The sequence below is a fragment of the Nothobranchius furzeri genome, chromosome 3 (genome assembly GCF_043380555.1).
Source record: "Nothobranchius furzeri strain GRZ-AD chromosome 3, NfurGRZ-RIMD1, whole genome shotgun sequence".
Classification (NCBI taxonomy): Eukaryota; Metazoa; Chordata; class Actinopteri; order Cyprinodontiformes; family Nothobranchiidae; genus Nothobranchius; species Nothobranchius furzeri.
Genome location: NC_091743.1, coordinates 76,981,789 through 77,003,478, shown reverse-complemented (window position 1 = coordinate 77,003,478; position 21,690 = coordinate 76,981,789). Strand labels below are relative to the sequence as shown.

Below are 21,690 nucleotides of genomic sequence, written 5' to 3'. Positions count from 1 at the left end.
AATTTTTTTGCAGAAAAAGCTTAATAACTCGAAAAATTTTAAAGATATCAATGCCAAAAGTAATAGCCGGAAAGAGCTTAACGAGCTGAACGTTTTGGTATAAAATAGTTGAAATAGCTCAAAATTTGAAGGAGAAGAAGCAGTTCAAAAAGTGTACGGAAGCAGAATAAGAAGAAGAAGAAGAAGAATAAAGAGAAACAGGAAAACAATAGTTTGAATGCTTAACAGCATTCAAACAATAAAGAAAAACAGGAAAACAATAGTTTGAATGCTTAACAGCATTCAAACAATAAAGAGAAACAGGAAAACAATAGTTTGAATGCTTAACAGCATTCAAACAATTAGTTGTGGAATGAAACCAAATGAAGCGGTAAAAAACCGTGTGAACACCCGTCACCCAAAACGCCAGTGCACTGCCTCCTAGACACCTATATAGGCTCCGCACGCAGTGCCACCAGTGGTTAAAGGAAATACAAACCATAGTTCAATAAACTGAAATATATATGATTCATTATCAAAACCAACTTAGACCATAATATAATCTAAACCAAAATGATATTGGCTCCTACACACCGGCCCCATTGTGTAGACAGCACAATTAAACAATGACAGAATAAGGAGCCAAAACATGTCCCATGTAGTATCCTCTCTCCATCCTGTACAGATGCTTGAAGTAGGAAGATCTTCGAGATGGGTCTCTCCAGCTGTCCAGTCTTTGTTTTCAGCTGAACTGTTCCAACGAGTCCATCTTTACCAGGATAGGTGTTGAGTATTCTACCGAGAATCCAAGATCCACGAGGCGCAGTATGACCCATCACCACGACGATGTCTCCCACTGCAAAGCTTCTTTGAGGCTTAGACCATCTTTGTCTTTCTTGTAGCAAAGGTAGATACTCTCTTGTCCACCTTTTCCAAAACAGGTCTGTCAGATACTGAACCTGCTTCCAGCGTTTTCTGATGTAGCAGTCTCTTTCTTCAAATACACCTGGAGCTAGAATAGGGTTCCCTTTGAGCAGCAGAATGCAATGTGACGTGAGAGCTTCCAGATCATTTGCACCATCAGAGACTGTAGTTATGGGGCGATCATTTAGAATGGCTTTCACTTCACACAAGAAGGTTTGTAGACCAGTGACTGCTGTTGAAGGACAGAAAATAATACTTTTCGAACCATTCCAATAAGACGCTCCCAAACTCCTCCATGATGGGATGCAGCAGGGGGATTAAATGTCCAGTCAATCTCTTTTGAAAGCAGAAATTGATGAATTTTGTTCTGTTCCACCGCTGCCAAAGCCTCTCTCTGTTCACGTTCTGCACCAACGAAATTTGTGCCATTATCTGATCTCATCTGGCGAACTGGCCCTCTTTGGCATATAAAACGTCTTATGGCATTGATGCAAGAATCAGTTGTTCGTGAGTGTGCCACCTCCAGATGTATAGCCCGGCTTGCCATGCAGGTAAATATTACTCCGTATCGTTTAACCATGGCACGTCCTCTTTTCACCTCTATGGGCCCGAAATAATCCACACCTACGTTAGTGAATAGCGACAAATCTGGACTGATGCGTTCTGGCATTTCGGACATTTTTTGCCAAGATGGCTGTGCTCTTTGTCGTTTACAAATAACACATTCAGAGATTATCTTCCTGCAAGCCGAGTTAGCACTAGTAATCCAGTATCTTTTTCTGAGAGCTGAGAGTATGCGTTTTTTTCCTGCATGCCCAAGCTGCTGGTGTATATGCTGCAGAATATGCTTGGAAACATGTTGGTCTGTGGCGAGAATAGCAGGATGTTTTTGCTCCTGGGGTATACCCGACCGGCTAAGTCTTCCACCCACTCTCAGTAAACCATTCTTGAGTACTGGATCTAGTTTATAGATGTCGCTCTTGGTCTTTACGGCAGAAGCACCACTCTCCAAGGTGTTGATTCCTTCTTTGAATCTTTTTGACTGGCAGTACAGAGGATTGCATTTTCAGCTTTGAAGAGATCATTCACCGACAATGTTTAAGTGCAAACAGCATCTCTGACTCTGTTCATGTTTTCTTGTACTGTCTTAGTGAAAGTCACTACATCGGCAGCAGGAAGTGAAGTCTCGAATTCTTTCCTTCTTTGACTAAGATCTAGCAAGATGGCCTTTAGCTTGAGAAACCAAACAACTGAAGTTTCAGCTTTCTCCAACTTGAAAAGTAGGGAATGAACCTTGAAGTAGGATCATCGGCCTGTAGGCTAAGAACATTCATCATAACTTCACCTTTAACTTCTGGATCCTCTAAAGAAACAGGCTTTGGGTTAAAAACCTCTGGCCAGATCTTTTCTGGCTTCAGAAGAAAGGCTGGACCTGTGGTCCACCTTCGACAGGCCATGAAGTTATGTGCAGTAAGTCCTCTGGATGCTTCATCAGCTGGGTTGGAAGCAACATATCTCCACTGCCATACATCTGTTGTTTCCCTTATAGCAGCCACCCTGTTTGCAACAATGGTGTAAAATCGTTTGTTCTCATTGTGTATATATTTCAACAGTGTCTGACTGTTTGTCCAGAAGCATGAGTATGTTTAGTCAAGTAATAGTTCCTGTAAAGGGTTTAATTTAAATCTTTTTAATGAGCCATAAGACATGAGATTCCATAGTAAATATGAAATCAATCTTATGGATCTTTGGGTACTTTTAACCAGAAGATTGGAACTTTTTATTGCAGGGATTATGTAACAACTTCGTATTAACACAGAGACAAAAGAAAGAGAGTCAAGTTGTAAAAGTTCAAAGATGTATTACTAAACAAATTAAAACTAGACTAACTTTAACACTAAATGTATGGTGTAACTAAGGTGAAGTGAGACAGAGAATGGTGTAGTGTGGAATGTTGTTCAGAACCAGCAAATCCGGAGAAACGATTAGTTCTGATGGGAAATGAAGGTGATGTCTTCGCGCTAAGCTTTGCTTAGGAGATTCATAACACACATTGAGACGCCATTCTCTCGGCCTACGTACCCTTTCGGAAGTCCCCGTTAGATCAGGAAGGTCGAGGTCCAGCTTGACCCTCTCTGGAACTGAAGCCGGTAGGAAAAGCAGCGGTTGCTGACCAGACCAGTCTTGAGATACTTCCAGGTCACGACAGTTTTGTTGGCATCTAGCAAGACCCAAAATGGGGTCGTGATGGTTCAGCTTTTATTCTGAAAGGAACCGTTGCAGCAGTTGGAACAGCAACAGATTTTATCCAGCTTGTCGTTGGTTCTTCCGGCTGAAGAGTAAAGTTACGGATTGGCCACTCCGACAACTTCTCTAGAATGCTTTGAACTGGCGTTAAAGATGACGTGGGCATAGTTTTATAATTCGGATGTTTTGATTTACGGTCGAATGAAAAGATGACAGATTTACCAAGCACCACCAAAACCACGCTTCTGTCAGGTCTGGCAGATTCTGATTGGATCAGTAAAAGCAATGTGTGACATGTCTTAACCTTACGTGAGATCAGTCTCTAGTGGAAACATTTAAAATTGTATTACTTTTATTCTGTAGGATTATAATATCAAGTAATTAATATTTTCATTTCACAAATTGGTTCACATTTTATTATTGACTAACACTTTGTTTGATGAGCTTATTAAAAATAGAGTTCTTTGATTTATTAAAAAGAAAGAGTCCTTTTTTTTCATTCTTCTCTTGCGCTGGAAAGGAAAACAGTTTAGAATCAAATGCATGACCTTGAGCAATATCTCATGCAGATTAGTTCTTGCTGAGGAGAGGGGGGAAATGACTTTTAGGTGGAAAACAGTCATTTCATTCCGTTACATTCCTTTCTTAACATTCTGTCAACTTTCACGGCAAGCACGGCAACGGTAAGTTCAAGCCGGAGTATTGTCGTTTGTTTTAATGGAGCAACTCTAGCCTTACCTAGCATAAAGGCTAGATGCACATTTTCTTTTTTATCCTGCAGTCGTAGGTAAGATGTACCATAACCTAGTTCACAGGCATCCGCAAAATTATGCAGTTGAGCTTGTAGTGGTTCTTCAAAGTTGCTTGGTTTAATAGAGCAACTCACTTTAAACTGTTATTTTTTGCAGGTCTTGAAGTCATGACGTCCATTGCTGTGACATTGCCTGGGAGACAGGCTCATCCCAAGACACTTTCCTTCTGTACATCTCCTGCAGCAATAACTTTGGTAACAAAGTGAATGGTGCCAGGAAACCCAGTGGATCGTACATAGAGCTGACCTTTGACAGAATGCCACGTCTGGTGTGAGGTCTTTCTTCCATCACTAGCCGAAAGATAAAAGTGTCACTCTCTGCACACCAGCTCAGGCCAAGAGCCTTTTCTACAGGCAGACTATCTCGTTCCAGATGTAGTTGTCTTGTTGAATTTGAACGTTTCTGTTCTGGAATGGTTGATAACACAGCACGACTTGTGCTTTTCCACTTTGATAGCTCAAATCCTCCTTTAGAAGACAATTCAGTAAGATCTTCTGCCAGCTTTACTGCAGTTTGTTCCGTGGCAACTGATTTTAGATAATCATCCACATAAAAGTTATTGTAGACGGTGTTGGTCGCTTCTTTAAGATAACTTTCAATGTTGTCTGTAGCAGTTCGCCTCAGAGCATAATTGGCGTAGCTTGGCGATGAGACTGCTCCGAAGAGGTGAACTGTCATCCGGTATTCCATTGTAACCGCAATGCCCCCTCGCAGGCGGCCACACCTCCCATGCCAGCATCACCGCCATCCACGCCATTTGAGGAGGTGTTCGCAGACTTCTTCGACTACAGGGGTCACCACTACCTGGTCGTTGGCGATCGCCTCTCCGGCTGGGTGGAAGTCATGAGCTCTCCCGTGGGCACCAATCTCGGGGGCTCCATTGGGCTTATCCGTCACTTAAGGACTTTCTTCGCCACGTTTGGTGTGCCCGAGGAGTTGTCAAGTGACGGAGGCCCGGAGTTCTCGGCAGGGCGCACAGTGGATTTCCTCCGCTTATGGCAGGTCAAGCACCGCGTGTCCTCGGTTGGGTTCCCCCAGTCTAATGGAAGGGCGGAGGTGGCTGTCAAGACGGCGAAGCGCCTACTAGTCTCAAACACCGGCCCGACCGGGAGCCTCGACCATGACCGCTTTCTGCATGCGATGTTGCAACTGCGTAATACGCCTGACCCCGACTGCGACCTGTCGCCCGCGCAAATCATCTTTGGTCGCCCCCTCAGGGACTCGCTGTCATTTCATTTCGCTCTGGCGTCAGGCATGGGCGGCGAAGGAAGAGAACCTCCGGACTCGGATGGCCCGCACCACTGAGTCTCTGAGAGAACACATACGGCCGCTCCACCCTCTCGTAGTCGGGCAGGTGGTGTTCCTCCAGAACCTAGTTGGCTGTAGTCCATGGGCATGGGACAGATCTGGGGTGGTAGTAGAGTCACTAGGACACTACCAGTACTGCTTCAGGGTCGATGGGTCTGGCCGCCTCACCCTGCGCAACTGGCGCTTTCTCCGCGCCTTCACCCCGGCCAACCCTCGCACTCACCCAGAGAGTGCTGCTCCCCTGCCTGCATCCAACGACAAGACACAAGACTTAGGTCCCACCAACCCGGGGTCGGCGAGACCCCTGCCAGATCAGTCACACACACCACCCGAGCCCCAAGGCACAATCCCCGGCACCGCCCAGCCGGTACCGAATCCTCCAGACGTAGCCAACGGGGACGCTGCCCCAGTGGCGCGGACCCCGGAACAGTGCCCATCATCCCCCTCCTCCCAGCCAGCGAGCTCCAGTAGGGTAAGGCGGCCACCCAAGCGGTATGTACCTGAAACTGGCCAGTGGGTTAGGTCATGAGTCCACTGCGCTGGTGTGTCACACGGCTTCCTGGACTGGGGGGATGCAGAGGTCACCACTGGCCACTAGGGTGTGCTGCGATCAAGCCTCAAGGGAAAAAGGTGTATTCAGGGATGTGCCTGAAGTCACATACATGTTACTATCCCTCACTGTATATACTGCTGCCTCTCATTTGGATTGCTGCTGCTCAACCATCACACTGCTGTCTATCTATGCTACTGTTCGACTTGTATCTGTAAGTCTTTACCTGCTTGCTAAGCTAATGTAATGGTCACATTGTCAGTATGCATGCGAAGCTGCACTGCATTTATTTACCTATTTTATCACATTGCTTAGCTTTGTTCTTCAGCCCATGCTGCTGCTTCACGCTGCCGTTAGCTTCTGCTCACTCCTTTGTATGTCGCCGTAGGGCTCCTTCATCCTTGTCATTAAAACCATTTGACATCGAGGAGTGCATTTCTTCACCCGTCAACCCAGTTTCACAGTAGGACCGGTTTGGAACTGTTCAGGTTTACACAGACAATCTTTACATTTAGAATTGACATACAGATACAAAATTAATCCAGTAAAATATAAAGCATTTTATTTAAATATCCATTCATTATTTGGGGTTGCCAACCCCTGGTATAGCCTATAAAATGACATGTTTTCTCCAGGACCAGAGAGGACACAAACTCAATACATCTCTTTTATTGTGAGGTAATAATTTCTCCGAGTTTTGCGGATGCGAGCGGGAGTAGACAATGATACTGCGGGTGCAGGCGGGAGTGTAACACACAGGTTGCGGTTGCGGGCGGTAATGGTCAGAAATTCAGCGGGAGCGGGCAGGAGCGGGATGAAGAAAACAGTCCCGCGCAGGGCTCTAGTCTACAGTCTACAACGTTCCTGGTTTCCATTTTCAGGTCTGATAAAATACGTTTTGTTAGTCGCGTGTTTCGGTCTGCTATCAACTGCAGTTGAGATTCATACTCAGCCACCTCTAACGCATCTGTACGAACCTGGGCCCTCTTTGGGTATCACACTCCGCAACCACCCAGGTCTACTAATGACTAACTATCGTCAATTTACACAAAAGATTTTCGTCAAATTCAACCCAGCTGTAACGTTATGAAGTTCATAATTTTCAGCTCCACACAGCTGCCCCTGTACACAGTAACACCCGTGTAGAAAACGTCAAGGTCGGTGTTCCTCAGACTGTTTACATTCCAGGAGAAGAGCCAGAAGGAGAAGAAGAACGCTTTTCGATAATCAAAGTACTTAATTTGTGATTAAAGCTAATCGAAACAGATGTTGATCAATAATAATCAAGTGAATGATCTGTGGAATAAAGATGTCATGATTTATGTGTTTAATGAAAACAGGACTACTGCACAGACAGACTGACCCTCATCTCCATAGAAACGCATGACACATTGTTCCAACCAATCAGAGCTTTCGGCTGCCGTAAGAGAATCTGGCTTGTTGAATTAAAGTGTCCAATCCTGTTTACTAAAACTTATCAACAATTCAGAGATATAAAACAAGGCAACGCCATTTTAAGCTCAGTTCCATTTTGACTTCAGTTCTGTTCAGTTGGAAGTCCTACGGGGTTCCACCGTCATCAAAAGAGAAGTACAGCCTGGCCAGATGTGCTTTCTTCTTTAACTGAGAACTGTGAAGCTACTGGAGATTTCCGTTGTTTACCAACAAGACGACGTCCCGTCAAAATAAGAGCACCACTAGCTGACGCTGCCGATGGTACCGGGGTCGACCCTTCAGACGGGCTTTGACGTGCTGTGACCGCTGCGTCAACCAGCTCCAGTACACATCCGAGGTCCTAGGACCTGGCATTTCCTGATCTACCTGGGAGACTCCACAGGGTACGTACACGGCAAAATAGCTGCTCATGTCATCAGCTTCCGAAGCCTCGTGGTCCGTAGTCATAACAACCAGATACGCTCCGTCAGCCTAAGGATCCTGAACAAAACACACACACACACACACCAACACAACATCCAAATCCATTTTCATCCATCACAGAGTTAGTCCTGGTAGATTGTTAAGAATTTATAATTAAGAAATTAAAGATTCTTAAACGATCCCAACTCTCTCTCTTTTCTTGTCTCAAAGTCAATACAGAGTGTTTAATTAAACTTCCTGATGATAAAAACAGCCCATCTTCTGATTATAAAACTAGATCTACTTACAGTATATTAAAATACAACTCTAGATCGTTACATCACTCTATTTCATTACACAGCTATGGCAAGTACTGATAAGATGACGAATGCCTTCGGCAACCTCTCAGAAACGGGGGCCCGCTGGACTAGTACTCTGACACAGCATGCAGAAGCTGATATCCATCACATGCTAATTCAGGCACTTAAATTCACAGTTTCAAACAGTGACCTTTCCGGTACCAGCATTGGTCCAAAGCGTTTCCTGGACGATTTTTCTCAGTTGCTAATACAATTGGCAATCTTTTAAATTTCGTATTCTCTTCAGTCAACTCGATTGAGATTAACACAGTTCGTCGACACGTTGATGAGCTTAACGGAGAATATCCGGCTCTGCGTAAGCAGGTGAGCCCTGAGACAGCTGGGCATGTCTGAAAAACAGACTATGGTGGTACTCGACACTCATAGCGACATTTTGCGTAAAACAACTTCCGCTGTGAATGAGTTGCGTTCCTTTGTGAATGTTGATTATGCTCATACACAGATGATGACCACTTGCCTGTTCGACTTGGTCGGGACGTGAGCGCCTCGATCGATATCCTCCTCATGGGGAGGATCCCTCCGTACCTCGTGTCCCTGGACATGGTCCGGTCTGCGATTGCTCGGGTGACCTTGAAGGACCCAATGGCTCTTCAGACTCACTTGGCTTTCTCATTGGGCAGTGCTATCCTGCTAAGTGTCAATCCAGATGCTAGAGAGCTAGCCTTCATCATCAACTTACCTACTGTGTCTCCAAATGACATCTATAGATTGAGATGTGGTGAATGTAGGTAACTGGGTTTCCGACACTCATGTCAGGTTACATACGCCTCCGGTCATCGCGTACCATGAGGACACGCCGCACATCCGGTTATTCCTGGACCTGCATGTGTGTTCTCTCACACGTGGCCTACACTTCTTGTGTCCAGGTACACCTTTTCTGCATGGCGGTGCCACTGGTGTGTGTGGCATTGATGAGTTGTCAGGTGATTCAAAATGTCCTATGACTGTGACTCCACGTTCACATGTTGTTCATACTACTGCTGTTGTTGTTGGTGACCGTTGGTTACTTAATACCCCTGCTAGAGATACTGATGTTTTCTATGAGTGTCATGGTGTGTCTACATGAGTTGTGCTTTCCTCTCAAACCCTATGGGTAACAGTTCCACGTGGTGCTATGGTCCATGTAGGTGAGGTCTCTCTATATTACTTGGATCCTGGTGAGCATACGTCTAAAGTGGAGTTTTCTCCTTTTTATGATAACATCTCCTTTGCTCTTTCTCCAGCTACAGTGGATCATGTTACATTCGATGGTCCAACCATGGTTCGGGTTGGTGTGGTGAACAGGGTGCTGCGTGAGTTGTCGGCAGATTCCGGTCTCAGGTTTCAACCAGTGTCTTACTCCTGGTCCTACGCTGATTCTGTTGTGATATTCACTGCATGCCTAATCCTCTGCCTGTCCTGGGGTTTGTCATTTTTCCTGTTCTGTCACTTCTCCGCACGGTTGACCTTTCCAGGGGACTCGGTCCGCAATGTCGGGGGGCGCCTAGCTCGGGCCATCGCGCCGGTTCTTGAAGCACCGGCTGCCCAGGTGCCTCCGCCTGAGCTGGCCAGTCCTGCTCCTCCACCTGCACCTCCTGCGCCTTCAGCTAGAACGTTGAAGGTGGAGTGATTTCTCTTGCTAGACTCGTCGGCTCCATAGTTCTCTGTCTGGAGTTACACAAGTTTGTCTATGTTTGTGTGTGTGTATGGTTGTCTTTCCTATTTATACATGACATGCAGACTTGGGTGATTTGAGATGGTCATGCTGTGGGTTCCTGAAGTCAGGCAATCAGTTAGTTAACAGTAGATGGGTTTAGTCCACATATTACTGTTATCCAAATTTGTTTTTATTTTCACTAATCTTAATTCCTTATGTGTACATTCACATGTAGGTTGATTACTAACTTCACTGATTTACCTTTTCTGTGTTTCGTTTCAATAATGAGGCAAGTTTAAAAATGAAGAAATTTTATTACTAACAATTTTAAACTGAAAGATTTGACGACAATTATAAGCGACAATTCATGGATGACAATTTAATGACAATTTTTAACAACTTTGATATTAAACTTGTTTTAAAAGGACAAACCTGTGGCTGGATGGAAGCTAAGTTGGTAATACGAGTTTGGATGCGTGAATGGAATTATCAGAAGATTTCTTTCAGAGAGGGAGAAAAGCATTCTGGATGGAAATGATGTTTTGCGCTACCTGAGTTGTTTACTTAGAGGAAACAGCATCAAACGTCATCTGTTGATAATGTCTACCACACCCAGTTTCCGGAGACCCCCTTTCGGATCCGAGATGTCAAGTGGAGATGATTTCCTCCGGGCACGAGGATGGTAGAAGGACCTCGATGCGACCAAATCAGTCCTGGGTTGTCTCCGTGGGTCACACGACTGATGAACTATTGGCGTCTCAACGTCCGTAACTCTGAAGGAGTTTTTCGTCTCAACTTAACTCAGAAATCAATAACTTCTGGAAGAAGTTTTTATTGTCAGCTGGTTACAGTTTCGTTTATTCTTAGCTATTCTTGTCTGCGTGGCAGAACAGCTTGGCAGAGGGTCTGGGCGGCCGTTCCTGTCTCCTCTGATTGACGTTGGTTCAAGAACTGTCTTGAAGCTGGTGATGGTTAGTTTACAAAGCTCTCAGAACACTCCCACTCTCTCAGCAAGAAAGCTTTGATCATGCGTCAAAAACATGTGTTGGGTTATTGTTTATCTGAATGAACTCTGTGTTAGATGGATAAGGTGAAACTGACATTCTGATATGATGAACACATTGTTTACTGTCATCAACCATAATCATAATTAGGGCTGCAACTAACGATTATTTTCATAATCGATTAATCTGTCGATTATTTTTTCGATTAATCGATTAATTTGCTTGTTATTGTTTAGCTATTTAACCTGTACAAGTGATGAATACATTTCAGTTAAGAAAAAGAAAAACATAAGAGAATTGTACAGTTGACTGCAATCTATTTTATTGCACATGAACACAGTCAGCGGTGTAAAATGAGCTAAACAGTGCAAAATATCAGTCCAGAATAATTTTTTGGCATCAAAATATTAGAGGTAAATTCCATAAAAAATAATGTAGAATCTAGAATAGAGTTTGTAAGTGGTATGCATTGCTGGGGGTGAGTGTCTTGTTCCCCATGTAGTTGTCCTTCGTTGCTTGTTTTTTTCTGCATAAGAAACACAAATAGACTGAAATAAGTACACATATAAAATAAAGCAGCACACACACTACAACACTAAATCAATATTACATTATTTGAATTAATTAACAATATACGGTGATCATTTATTTTGACAAAAATGTGTTGTGAGGCGTTTTACAGCGACAGTAAAACAGCCTTTTAATAGTAAAAAAAAAAAAGACTTTCTGAATTTCTCCTGTATTTAAAAATTGACCTGGAAACAGCTTGTCTGTATATTTTTCTCCGCGGAGTTTTCCTTTTTTGAATGAGGAACATAGTTATGGGTTTGTGCCGTTTTTCTCTTAACGAGAACATTCTTATAAACAGACGTGCTAAATTTGGCAAGCACATGATACACAACACAGAGGAGATTCACGATTGCATCTAGTCAATCAGAAGTAGAACACCATAGACTGACGAGGCAAAAAAACATGTTTAACATCCACTATAACGAACTCAGCTCCCAAATTTGATCTGCGTTAGCTTGTTTATTTTCAGTTACTTACCGGATTTACCGGACTTTCCTCTGCTGCATCAGCCCCCACATGTTTTCGTCTCAAATGTTCACTTAGGGACGTTGTGCTTCCGTGCCATGCTAGATGGTTTTTGCATATTTTGCAGGTCACCCGTCTTTTCATGGCATCTAGAGTGAAGTGCTCCCATACTCGTGAGGTATTTGTTCAGGGTTTTTCTTCAGTTTTGTCGCTTCTATTTTTCTTCCGTATTTCTTCTTGTTCCGCCATCTCTCACAGCAAGATGCGCGTCATTAACATGTTACGTCGTGAAAACCGAGGGCACTTATTGGCTCGTTTCTTCTTCTACGGCTCCACTGGTAGATCAGTGGCTCATTACTGCCACACACTGGCGGCAAATTTAACAGATTGTAACCGATGTCAGATTGTGGTAAAAATAGACTTTATGCGGTAAAATATGATTATTAAACAACTAATCGATGACTAAAAAAGTTGCTAACTATTTTAATAATCGATTAAATCGATTAGTTGTTTCAGCTCTAATCATAATTAATCATTATTATACCCAAAGCATAATAATTCATTTCATGTAATTAAAATACCTTTATACTGAACCAAGTGATCATTTATCATGATTATAATAAACAGTAATAAAATCAAAGAGTTTTATTAATATCATTATTTAATTATTATCATCGCGAACTTGAAGTGTCCTTCTCCTGGGACGTGAAAATATATGTATCTACCTTATAAGCTCATTTTATATGTATTTACCTTGTAAGCTCTTTTGTTTTATTCTATGCTATTTTATATTATCATATGCTATGGAGACCTGCTCAGATACTAAGGGCCTCTCAGTGTTCCTCTGCACAAAGATTAATAGCTGTATATCTTCTCCTGCACCAAAGAAAGGAGTGAACACATTCCATCTCTGCTCGGTACCGGTGTGTATCCTTTCCTGTCAAGGACGTATCAGGATGTTCCTAGTTATCTCACGGATGCATGTTCTCGTGATGTATTAACTGTCCACTAACAAGGCTGTTATTTTTTACCTGTCATGACCAATGACGTGTGTATATGGCAAACTGCGTATGTTACATTCCTGTATTCCTTAATAAAAATGAGCCGTATCAGCAGAGCAGGGAGAGTGTCTAAATGCAAGACAGGAGCAGAACGCGGGTTCTTGCTGGAAGTTGCATGCTCTCCCCCTCATGAGCGGTGAAACAGTGACTGGACTTCTGATCATTTGACTCCACATTCTACCAACGAAAGGTGTTTATCTCCATCTTTTCCGTACCTGTGTTTGGTCTAGCAGAAGAAAGACCAACAAATTTGGCGTCACGAACAGGATTTTTTCTTTTTGAAGAAAAAGGAGTTTTTGGAGGACGATTTGACCAACCGACCCAGTGAACGATCTTGGCACAAAACACTGCGGTGAAAATCAAGGTAAGCAGGCCTTTTTCTAAAAATCTGCTCATTGGACATTTCCAAAGCCTTTGTGTCCAGAATCTTAGTAGCTGTGGTCCTAAAATAATCGTTGGAGAAGAAAGTGGAGACAAGTACAGAAATAATAAGAGATTTTTTTTGTAATGGTTTAATGGTAAAATAAGATAAGGATTTTTACAAATGGTTTAATGACAGAACAAGGGGTTGGAGGCCCAGGGTATTAAGAAGCCCTAAATTCCACTTAAAGAAGGGTTGGAGGCCAAGGACAAATAAAAAGTCCTAAATTCCATTTTCCAGGTCGTGGCGGACCAAACTATTTACTGACGAGTGAATAGAAATATAACAAGGTTATATTACGCCAGGTTGGAGTCCTTAGGGGGTGGGAACCCTAAAATTCTACAGGTCAGGGACCTGTTCAAGGTTATACTAAAGGTTAGAGGCCATAGGAGGTAAAAGAAAACTCCTAAAATTCTACTACAAGGTCTGGGACCTTTTATGAGACAAGAAAAGTTGGGTTTGAGGCCCTAGGAGGTAAAAAGAGAACTCCTAAAATTCTAACAAAATTTTTGGGCCTTTAAAGGTTCCAAGTAACTGATAAAAGTACAAAAAGCACAGCTGTAGAGAAGCTTCACTGTGTGTGTAAGCTGAGTTCAGCCTGTGTGTGTGAGGCGCAGCAAGAGGCTGCTTACGGCTCTGGATTGAAAGTGTGAGCAGTAGGAAAGAGCAGAATGCAGAGCCGAGTTTTGGGAGCTCCGTGTGTGTGGGTGGACAGCGCTGGATGATGTGTGTGTGAAGGCCTGATGCGGTACCAGAAAATAAATAAATAAGATAAATAAGAGCTTTAAAAAGTTGTAACTCGTATATGTAAATTACACTGCAGTGCTAAAATTAATGTTTGAAGCTACGCAAAATTCAAATTCTGCAACCCTGTTCTGATCAGTCTTTGAACAGAACACCATAAGTTAATAAATAAAAGGTTTTTAAAGTAACATATGTATATGTATGTGTGTATGTATGTATATGTGTATACATATATATACATATGTAGTGTACAAGCGTGATAATCATTTGTGTGCGGGGCAGCATGTGAGTGACCCTGATCTGGGGGTTAAGTGCCCTGGAGATGAAAAAGGGAAAAAACCAATAAGAAAAGCAAGTAAGGTTGTAAATGACAACTTTATTTTAGAAATATATAGACATACATATACATAAAGTCAGATAGCTGCTAAACAGTAAAATCGAAACAGATCTGCAGAAAATAAATATAAAAACTGTTTCTCAGAGCGCTCTCAAAAATTGCAATTGGATTTGCTCTAATGTTACATAAGGCCTGCTTAAAAGCATAGTAAGCATTAAATTCTGAGAATAATCAGTGTAGTGTTACATAATTTCTGTGCTTAAAATATTATATATAAATATATAAAGAGAATAAATAAGTGACGGACTGACTTATTAAAAAAAAAAAAGACTGTGACAAACAGAAAGAATGTCGTCTGTGCCTTGTGAGTGAGTGGAGGTGTGTCTTCTTGCATGAGAAGTAAATGCTGCTTCCGCTGGATATTCTCCTGAATGACTCAGTTTTTAATAGAGGGAGCAGCTGCTTGAGAAACAGGGTGCGGTCCATGTTTTTGCTAGACGGTTATTTAGTTCAAGAGACTGTGGAAACAATAGAAAAAGAATTTATAGTTAGTGTGATGACAAGAAAATCCTTTAAAATACAAAAAGTTGTATGGTTGTGGTTATAAAGGAAGTATTTTGCCTGATTATGGGCCGTGAAGTCAGCTGGACTCTCTCGCTCTCTCTTTTTTTCTGTGTAACATGCAGTTTTAAGCAATTTGTGACTTTAGAAAAGATATTTTTTGGTGTCTTGGGCGTACCTTAGGCTTGTGGTTAGGGTCTTCAGGAGATCCTTCCTCTCGACAGTCAGGGGTGAGAATGACTGGAGTTTCAGCCTGGGGACCTGACTCCACCCACTTTTACACACAAGAATCCCGTAGTCTAAAAATAGCACAGGGTGCTGCGAAAAGCAGCTCTGAACTTCTCAGGATCATCTTTATGAAAACCATAAAATTAACAAATAATCAGTCAGGAAATAAAATATTTGTTAAATCTTGCTATAAAACAAAATCCAATAATTGTCTTGCCTCAACTTTAAGAACCATTAACGTTAATGGCTGGATTTTGAGACGCTGAATAATGAAAAAACAGATAAACTAAGTATTATTTCCTGTAACCTGGCTAGAAACTGTACCAGGCTGTTTTGAGTTAAAAACTGGTAGTTATTTTCCCAAAATAAAATAGATAAATAAAAAATGAAAGGAGGGATCTTGCATTTGGGATAGATTGTGCCTGATGTCTAAAACCTGTGTAGAACTGATTTGATGATTCAGAACAAATTGTGCATAGGAAGTAGTCTAGATTTACCTTTGAGTCAATAAAGTCGACTAATTATTAGAAACCATCGTTGATTTTGATTTGTAAAAGAGAAAGTTCTGTCATTTCATCCCAATCAACATATTTAAGAAAAACGTTTGCTGTGCATTGTGGCGGCATGAACTTTACTGGGTGGGCCTGTCACAACCAGCTGCAAAGAATGTTTGGGTCTGTCTTCTATAAAAAGAGAACCTGGAAGCCCTCACCAAAAGCTGTGACTTATAACATCGAGACGGGGGAGCACTACAAGATGGACAAAGAGGCAGAAACTTATTTGCCCTGCTGCTGATGAAACAAAGTACAAAGGGGAGGAGCACGTGTGCTAACATGTGAACTTTAATCAATGACGGTGGTCATCCTGGACTTACAAAGAGAGGCTCAAAAGAGAGTGTTTCCTATGGTTACACCCAGTAAAAGAGTGCTTGCTGCAGTCAGGTAATGAACAAGGCTTTTTGGCAACAACCAGTTGAATTGATGAAATGTCAGAACTGTGGAAAATTTAATAAACTACTGTAGAACATAGTTAACTGAGAAAGTTAGCCTAAAAAAAGATAATAATAATAACAATAAATAAATAAATAATAGGATTAGTAACCTGGATTTCAGCCCAACTCACCATTGGACGTCAATATAATCTTTATTGTCTTAGGATACTCAGCTGCAGCGGACATGCAGTAAAGCCTCATTTTCTTTTCAAAAAGGAATTCATCAGCGTCATCACTTATTTTCATTGGTTAAGGAAACAGTGTCTATTTATAAGTCTAGGAGAACGCTTTAGGCTTCAACAGTTTTCTCCTTCGAGCAAACATGCGCAAATTTCTGGACAGTTCCATCCCATTCCATTCATTGCATAAAAATAACAATTAAATGAATAATTTGGCATTCAGCTGACTAAATGATTCATGGAACATCTCATCCGAGACAATAGTGTTGTAGAAAATAATGTTACAAGATATTGAATAAATGGTACCCCTCATTCGATAAAAATTATGTTCACATTTTTCATCTTGTGAAATCTTTAACATAACATTTTTAATTGGCCTTTTTGACGACAATTGGCTAAAAAGTCTTTAAGATTATCATCACAGGATGGCATGATAAATAAGTAAATAACATAAATAAATAAAAATAAGAGAGAAAAAGCAAAATTAATTAAATGAAACGTAATAGTAATAAAACGTTAAATTGATCTAAATCTGTCATGGAATCAGTGCCACTGGAAAAAGGAAGAGGATAGGGGAGTATTTCTTAGCACAAATCACGTTATTGATTTAGCAATGCAGCTTAATTTCAGACGCTTTAAGGATGATACTAATTTGTGTTATAGATGGAGGAGTAGCACAGAAACACACTTCTAAATGAGGAGATAAGGAAAAACTGCTGATTACCAATACTATGCACAAACAAACCTGTAACTTCAGTTTCGTTATTTATGAATTAACCTTAAGTAGTGAATTAATTCTTAGGATTTCCTGTGCTAGTGAGGTTCTTAAAAAAAAAGAAAAAAAAAGAAAGAAGGTAAGAAAGACAGGTAGTTTAGGTAAGGGACATTGGAAAACCTGAAACTATTTTGTTGAATTGATAGTAAAGTGGTTGTCCTAATTTCTAATTGAAGAGATCACATCGCAACGTGAGTTTAGAACAGCAGTTATGGGAAGTTTTGTTGGATTAATTTGATCACACGCTTTAGGTCTTATTTTTTCTTTCCACTGATTTAGCGTTGGGTCAAGTATTTCACACTTTCGCTTCAGTCTGACATTTGCTTGGTGTGTGAGGGCACAGAGACGTGTATGGACCGTGTGTTTGACTGTGTTTGTCTTGTTTGTTTGTTTATTTATCTATATGGGCGTGGCCGAGCCTTGAGAAACATCAACAAAGCCATTGGGCTATTCTGAGTAAATTAACCAATTCAAATTCAGGATCCTGAAACAATTTGGCTATAACCTCTAATTGATGAAGGACATCTTAAGAATTCATTGTACAAGGCATCATCTCCAGTGTTGCTGGAACTGTTATAAAACCCATGCATGGTTGGGTATTTTAGTTAAATCATTTATACTCATTGAATTATTGTCGTTTACTTTATGTTTTAATTTCTTTGTAATTTTTTCTCTGTGACATAGGTGGAGATGCTGGTGGCAAAATGGACCCCACTCATTTCTTTCTCCCACACACATTCTTACTCTCTCTCTCTCTCTCTGTGTATGTGCATGTGTATGTGTTTGTGTGTCCGTGTGTGTCCATGTCATGATTTCACTGTACCTTTAACTGCGCTTGCTGTTTGTAACTGTATGTGTCTGATGTTGAAGGTATCAGAGGCTAGGGTCAGTAAGAGTTAGGACATTTTTATGCATAACCATTAATCCCTAGGCGATCGGTTCGGGGAACTTCTGGTCCGGCCGGAGTGCGAATCTTCCTACCAACTATCTGCCAAGCTCAATTGGACTGCACAAGCCGAGAAAGCCTTCATTGGACCAAAACTATACACGCGAAGATACTTCGCCTTCGGTGCCAGGCGTCGACTGGGTCCTGCTGAAGGTCACCAAAAGAAAGTGGACGGAACCAAGGTGGACCGGGCCATACAGGGTCACGGAGAGGACGTCACACGCTGTCCGGCTGGATGGCAAGGGAGACACTTGGTATCATTGAACTCAGTGTGCTGCCACGGAAGAGCCCCACTGCACTCTGACTGAGGTTCAAGAGGACCTGTCACAAAAGGGAGATTCTGACCAGGACAAAGGACCTACGGACCAGGAAGAGAAGCAGCTGACCTCTGCCTGACCAAAAAAAAAAGGGATCTAAGGACCAGGAAGAGAAGTAGCTGACTGCAGTAGCGTGCCAAGCTACCAATTCTGCGGGACGAGGTAGCATGCCAAGCTACCACCACATCCAGCGGGACGAGAATCATGACATCATCACCCCCTGCAGCTGCCTGGAGCCAGTGGAGGGACCTCAACAGGGGGAAGAAGTAACCACCCTTCAAACATTCTACAAGGGTTCTATTTAACACCCTTCATTTATCTTACAAGGGTTATATTTTACACCCTCTACTCATTTTATATTATTATTCATTTGCCTGTTTAGTATTAGATATATGTTTGTGCTCATTGCATTTCTAAAAACTGAATGTACATACTGATCACTCACTTGTCCTGGCCGGAAGAAGATTCTGAGGGTAACATAATTCAACGAGAATTCTTTCCATTAGCTTTGTATCCAAGTAGACTGAATTGGCTGGAAAAGATTTTGTTACAATCTCTTCACCTGTTTATTTCCATGAGTTTTTGATTATGTTGTTTTTATTTTTTGACCATTGATGAGCTAGGCATGCCTGCTCTGTGCCAGCGGCGTTCGTCCCAGAAAAAGGGAGGACATGGGGGAATTTTCCCTATTAACGTACAGTAAATAGGGTTTTTCGCCCTCATACGGAGTGAGCATGCGATACATTCATGAAGTAACATGTTCAGTTAAAAATATAATCATGTTTTATGTATTAGTTTACAGCTGGGAATATGAGAAGCTGTAAACTGTTTGATTGTTTGTATTGGTATTTTAAAATCTTTGATTATTATATTCTTTTTGATGAAATTTGGTGTTGTTGTTTTGATTTCTCCATCTTTGTTGAACTCTTAAAAGAGTTCAAAAGGGGGATTGAAAATATATGTATCTACCTTATAAGCTCATTTTATATGTATTTACCTTGTAAGCTCTTTTGTTTTATTCTATGCTATTTTATATTATCATATGCTATGGAGACCTGCTCAGATACTAAGGGCCTCTCAGTGTTCCTCTGCACAAAGATTAATAGCTGTATATCTTCTCCTGCACCAAAGAAAGGAGTGAACACATTCCATCTCTGCTCGGTACCGGTGTGTATCCTTTCCTGTCAAGGACGTATCAGGATGTTCCTAGTTATCTCACGGATGCATGTTCTCGTGATGTATTAACTGTCCACTAACAAGGCTGTTAATTTTTACCTGTCATGACCAATGACGTGTGTATATGGCAAACTGCGTATGTTACATTCCTGTATTCCTTAATAAAAATGAGCCGTATCAGCAGAGCAGGGAGAGTGTCTAAATGCAAGACAGGAGCAGAACGCGGGTTCTTGCTGGAAGTTGCATGCTCTCCCCCTCATGAGCGGTGAAACAGTGACTGGACTTCTGATCATTTGACTCCACATTCTACCAACGAAAGGTGTTTATCTCCATCTTCTCCGTACCTGTGGTTGGTCTAGCAGAAGAAAGACCAACAGACGGAACAGCAGCAGATAGTGATATGTTCTTCCAGACATCATGGCTCCTTGGTTAATCTGTGGATTTAAAAGTACTGTTTGACCCAGCTGGGTAAATGTGACCTTTGCCACAAATTAGAGGACCGTCCGTGATGCTACACCATAATGGGCTACAACCATTTTTGCCCTTCATTTTGATTACATTTTTACTTAGTGCAGTGATTTTTCCCATACGCAGTATAGGGTTTTATTACTTTATTCTTTTCGCACCACTTTTTCCATTACACGTAGTATATTGCATCCATTTCTTCACTTAAAGGCTATTCACATAATTGCTACACATAGTACATGGAGGTACTCACAGTGCTAGGTTTCTTTTTGTTTGTTAATTTGCATTAGATGCCATTTTGTTGTATCTACACTGAAGTGCCCTGTGCTGTGCTCTCTCTCCTCTGGTGAGTGTCGTCGATGATCCTCGCTTCCTGGGGGTGGACCTATGATTCGTCATCGGATTCTACTCCTCCTGCTTGGTGTTCCGGCTCGTAGGACCTGGACGTCCATTTGTTCCGGCATGACTGCTGGGATACTTCGCTCGCTGGGACCTGACCTACCTGCTGCTCTTTCCTGGTACTGGATCACGATAAGTGCTATTACAAATAGGGTTGTCACGGTAACCGGTATAGCGGTAAACCCCGGTAAAAAAGTTGACAATAAAAATAACCGTCCAGTTTTTAAAAAACGAAATTATCTCGGTGGGTTTACCGTGGCCGCGGTTTCGGCACGGTGACCCTTACCAGCCACTGTCGCTTCAGCTGAAGTTCCCGCGGCGCGCACACGCACTTTTTAGTTTGCAACGGCACCAAAACTTTGAAGCTGAAATAATGGCCGAAGGAGGAGACGGCAGCGCCCAGGACATCCATCAGCCCTCAAAGAAGACTAAATCGGAAGTATGGGCATATTTTGGATTTCTGAAAAATGCTGAGGGACAGTTAATAGAAGACGGCTATCCCGTTTGCAGAACGTGCAGGAAAAGTGTCTGCAAAAGGCAGCAACACTTCGAATCTAATGGCACATCTGCGTGACTATCACCCACGTCTCTACAGCCAGTGCAAGGTAAGTTAACATTAGCATTTTAGCTTAAATGCATGACGTGAAGACTTTTGGTTGAAGGAGAATGCAACGAGACACTATATACTGCAGCCACAGCGTCCTCTGCCAGCATTTAAACCGTGTCACGGACACCCTGTTGCTGGATGAAGCATCTTATTTGTTGATGATGAAGAGAAATATACAATTAGTTCCTTGTCATTGATTTGTTTACTTATTCAATGCCATTTATACTTGAACATTTGGATTTGATTACATAGTGTAGTAGTTATTTTAGTAATTTGTTTAAAGTGGCTATTTATTTTAAATACATATTTTTTAAGGTTGACTTGTACAGTGCTCAAGTCAAGTGTGGACTGGAGTTTTAGATTTTCATTTTGATAATGAAGAAAACAAGTATATGAGAAAACAAGTGGTGTTTCTTTGATTTGTTTACATATTGTTTATGTTTTGAATGTTTGGATTTGTATAATTTAAACCTGCACAGACTACTGTAACATGTTCCAGAAAAAGAAACTATTTGTTCCTTTACTTGTGAAAAGTTGCACTTTTGCTAAGGCTTTGTGTTATTTTAGGTTTAATAAACACTGTTAAACCTTTTCAGAACTATTTCAGTTTGTGTAGAACAGGACTATCAATGCTTTCTGAACATATGCAACACCGTTTAAAAAATACCGCGATAATACTGAAAACCGTGATAATTTTGGTCACAATAACCGTGAGGTTAAATTTTCATACCGTGACAACCCTAATTACAAA

The 21,690-nt window shown here is 41.7% G+C and overlaps 1 protein-coding gene across 1 annotated transcript; it reads left to right on the top strand.

The window, feature by feature from the left end:
- The first annotated feature begins 9,045 nt into the window (after positions 1–9,045).
- LOC139068903 (uncharacterized) lies at positions 9,046–18,469 on the top strand. The gene is made up of 2 exons (XM_070549560.1): positions 9,046–9,657; positions 17,961–18,469. Exons 1-2 carry the CDS (start codon positions 9,172–9,174, stop codon positions 18,237–18,239), a joined length of 765 nt encoding a protein of 254 aa, XP_070405661.1. The 5' UTR covers positions 9,046–9,171; the 3' UTR covers positions 18,240–18,469.
- The last annotated feature ends 3,221 nt before the right edge of the window (positions 18,470–21,690 follow it).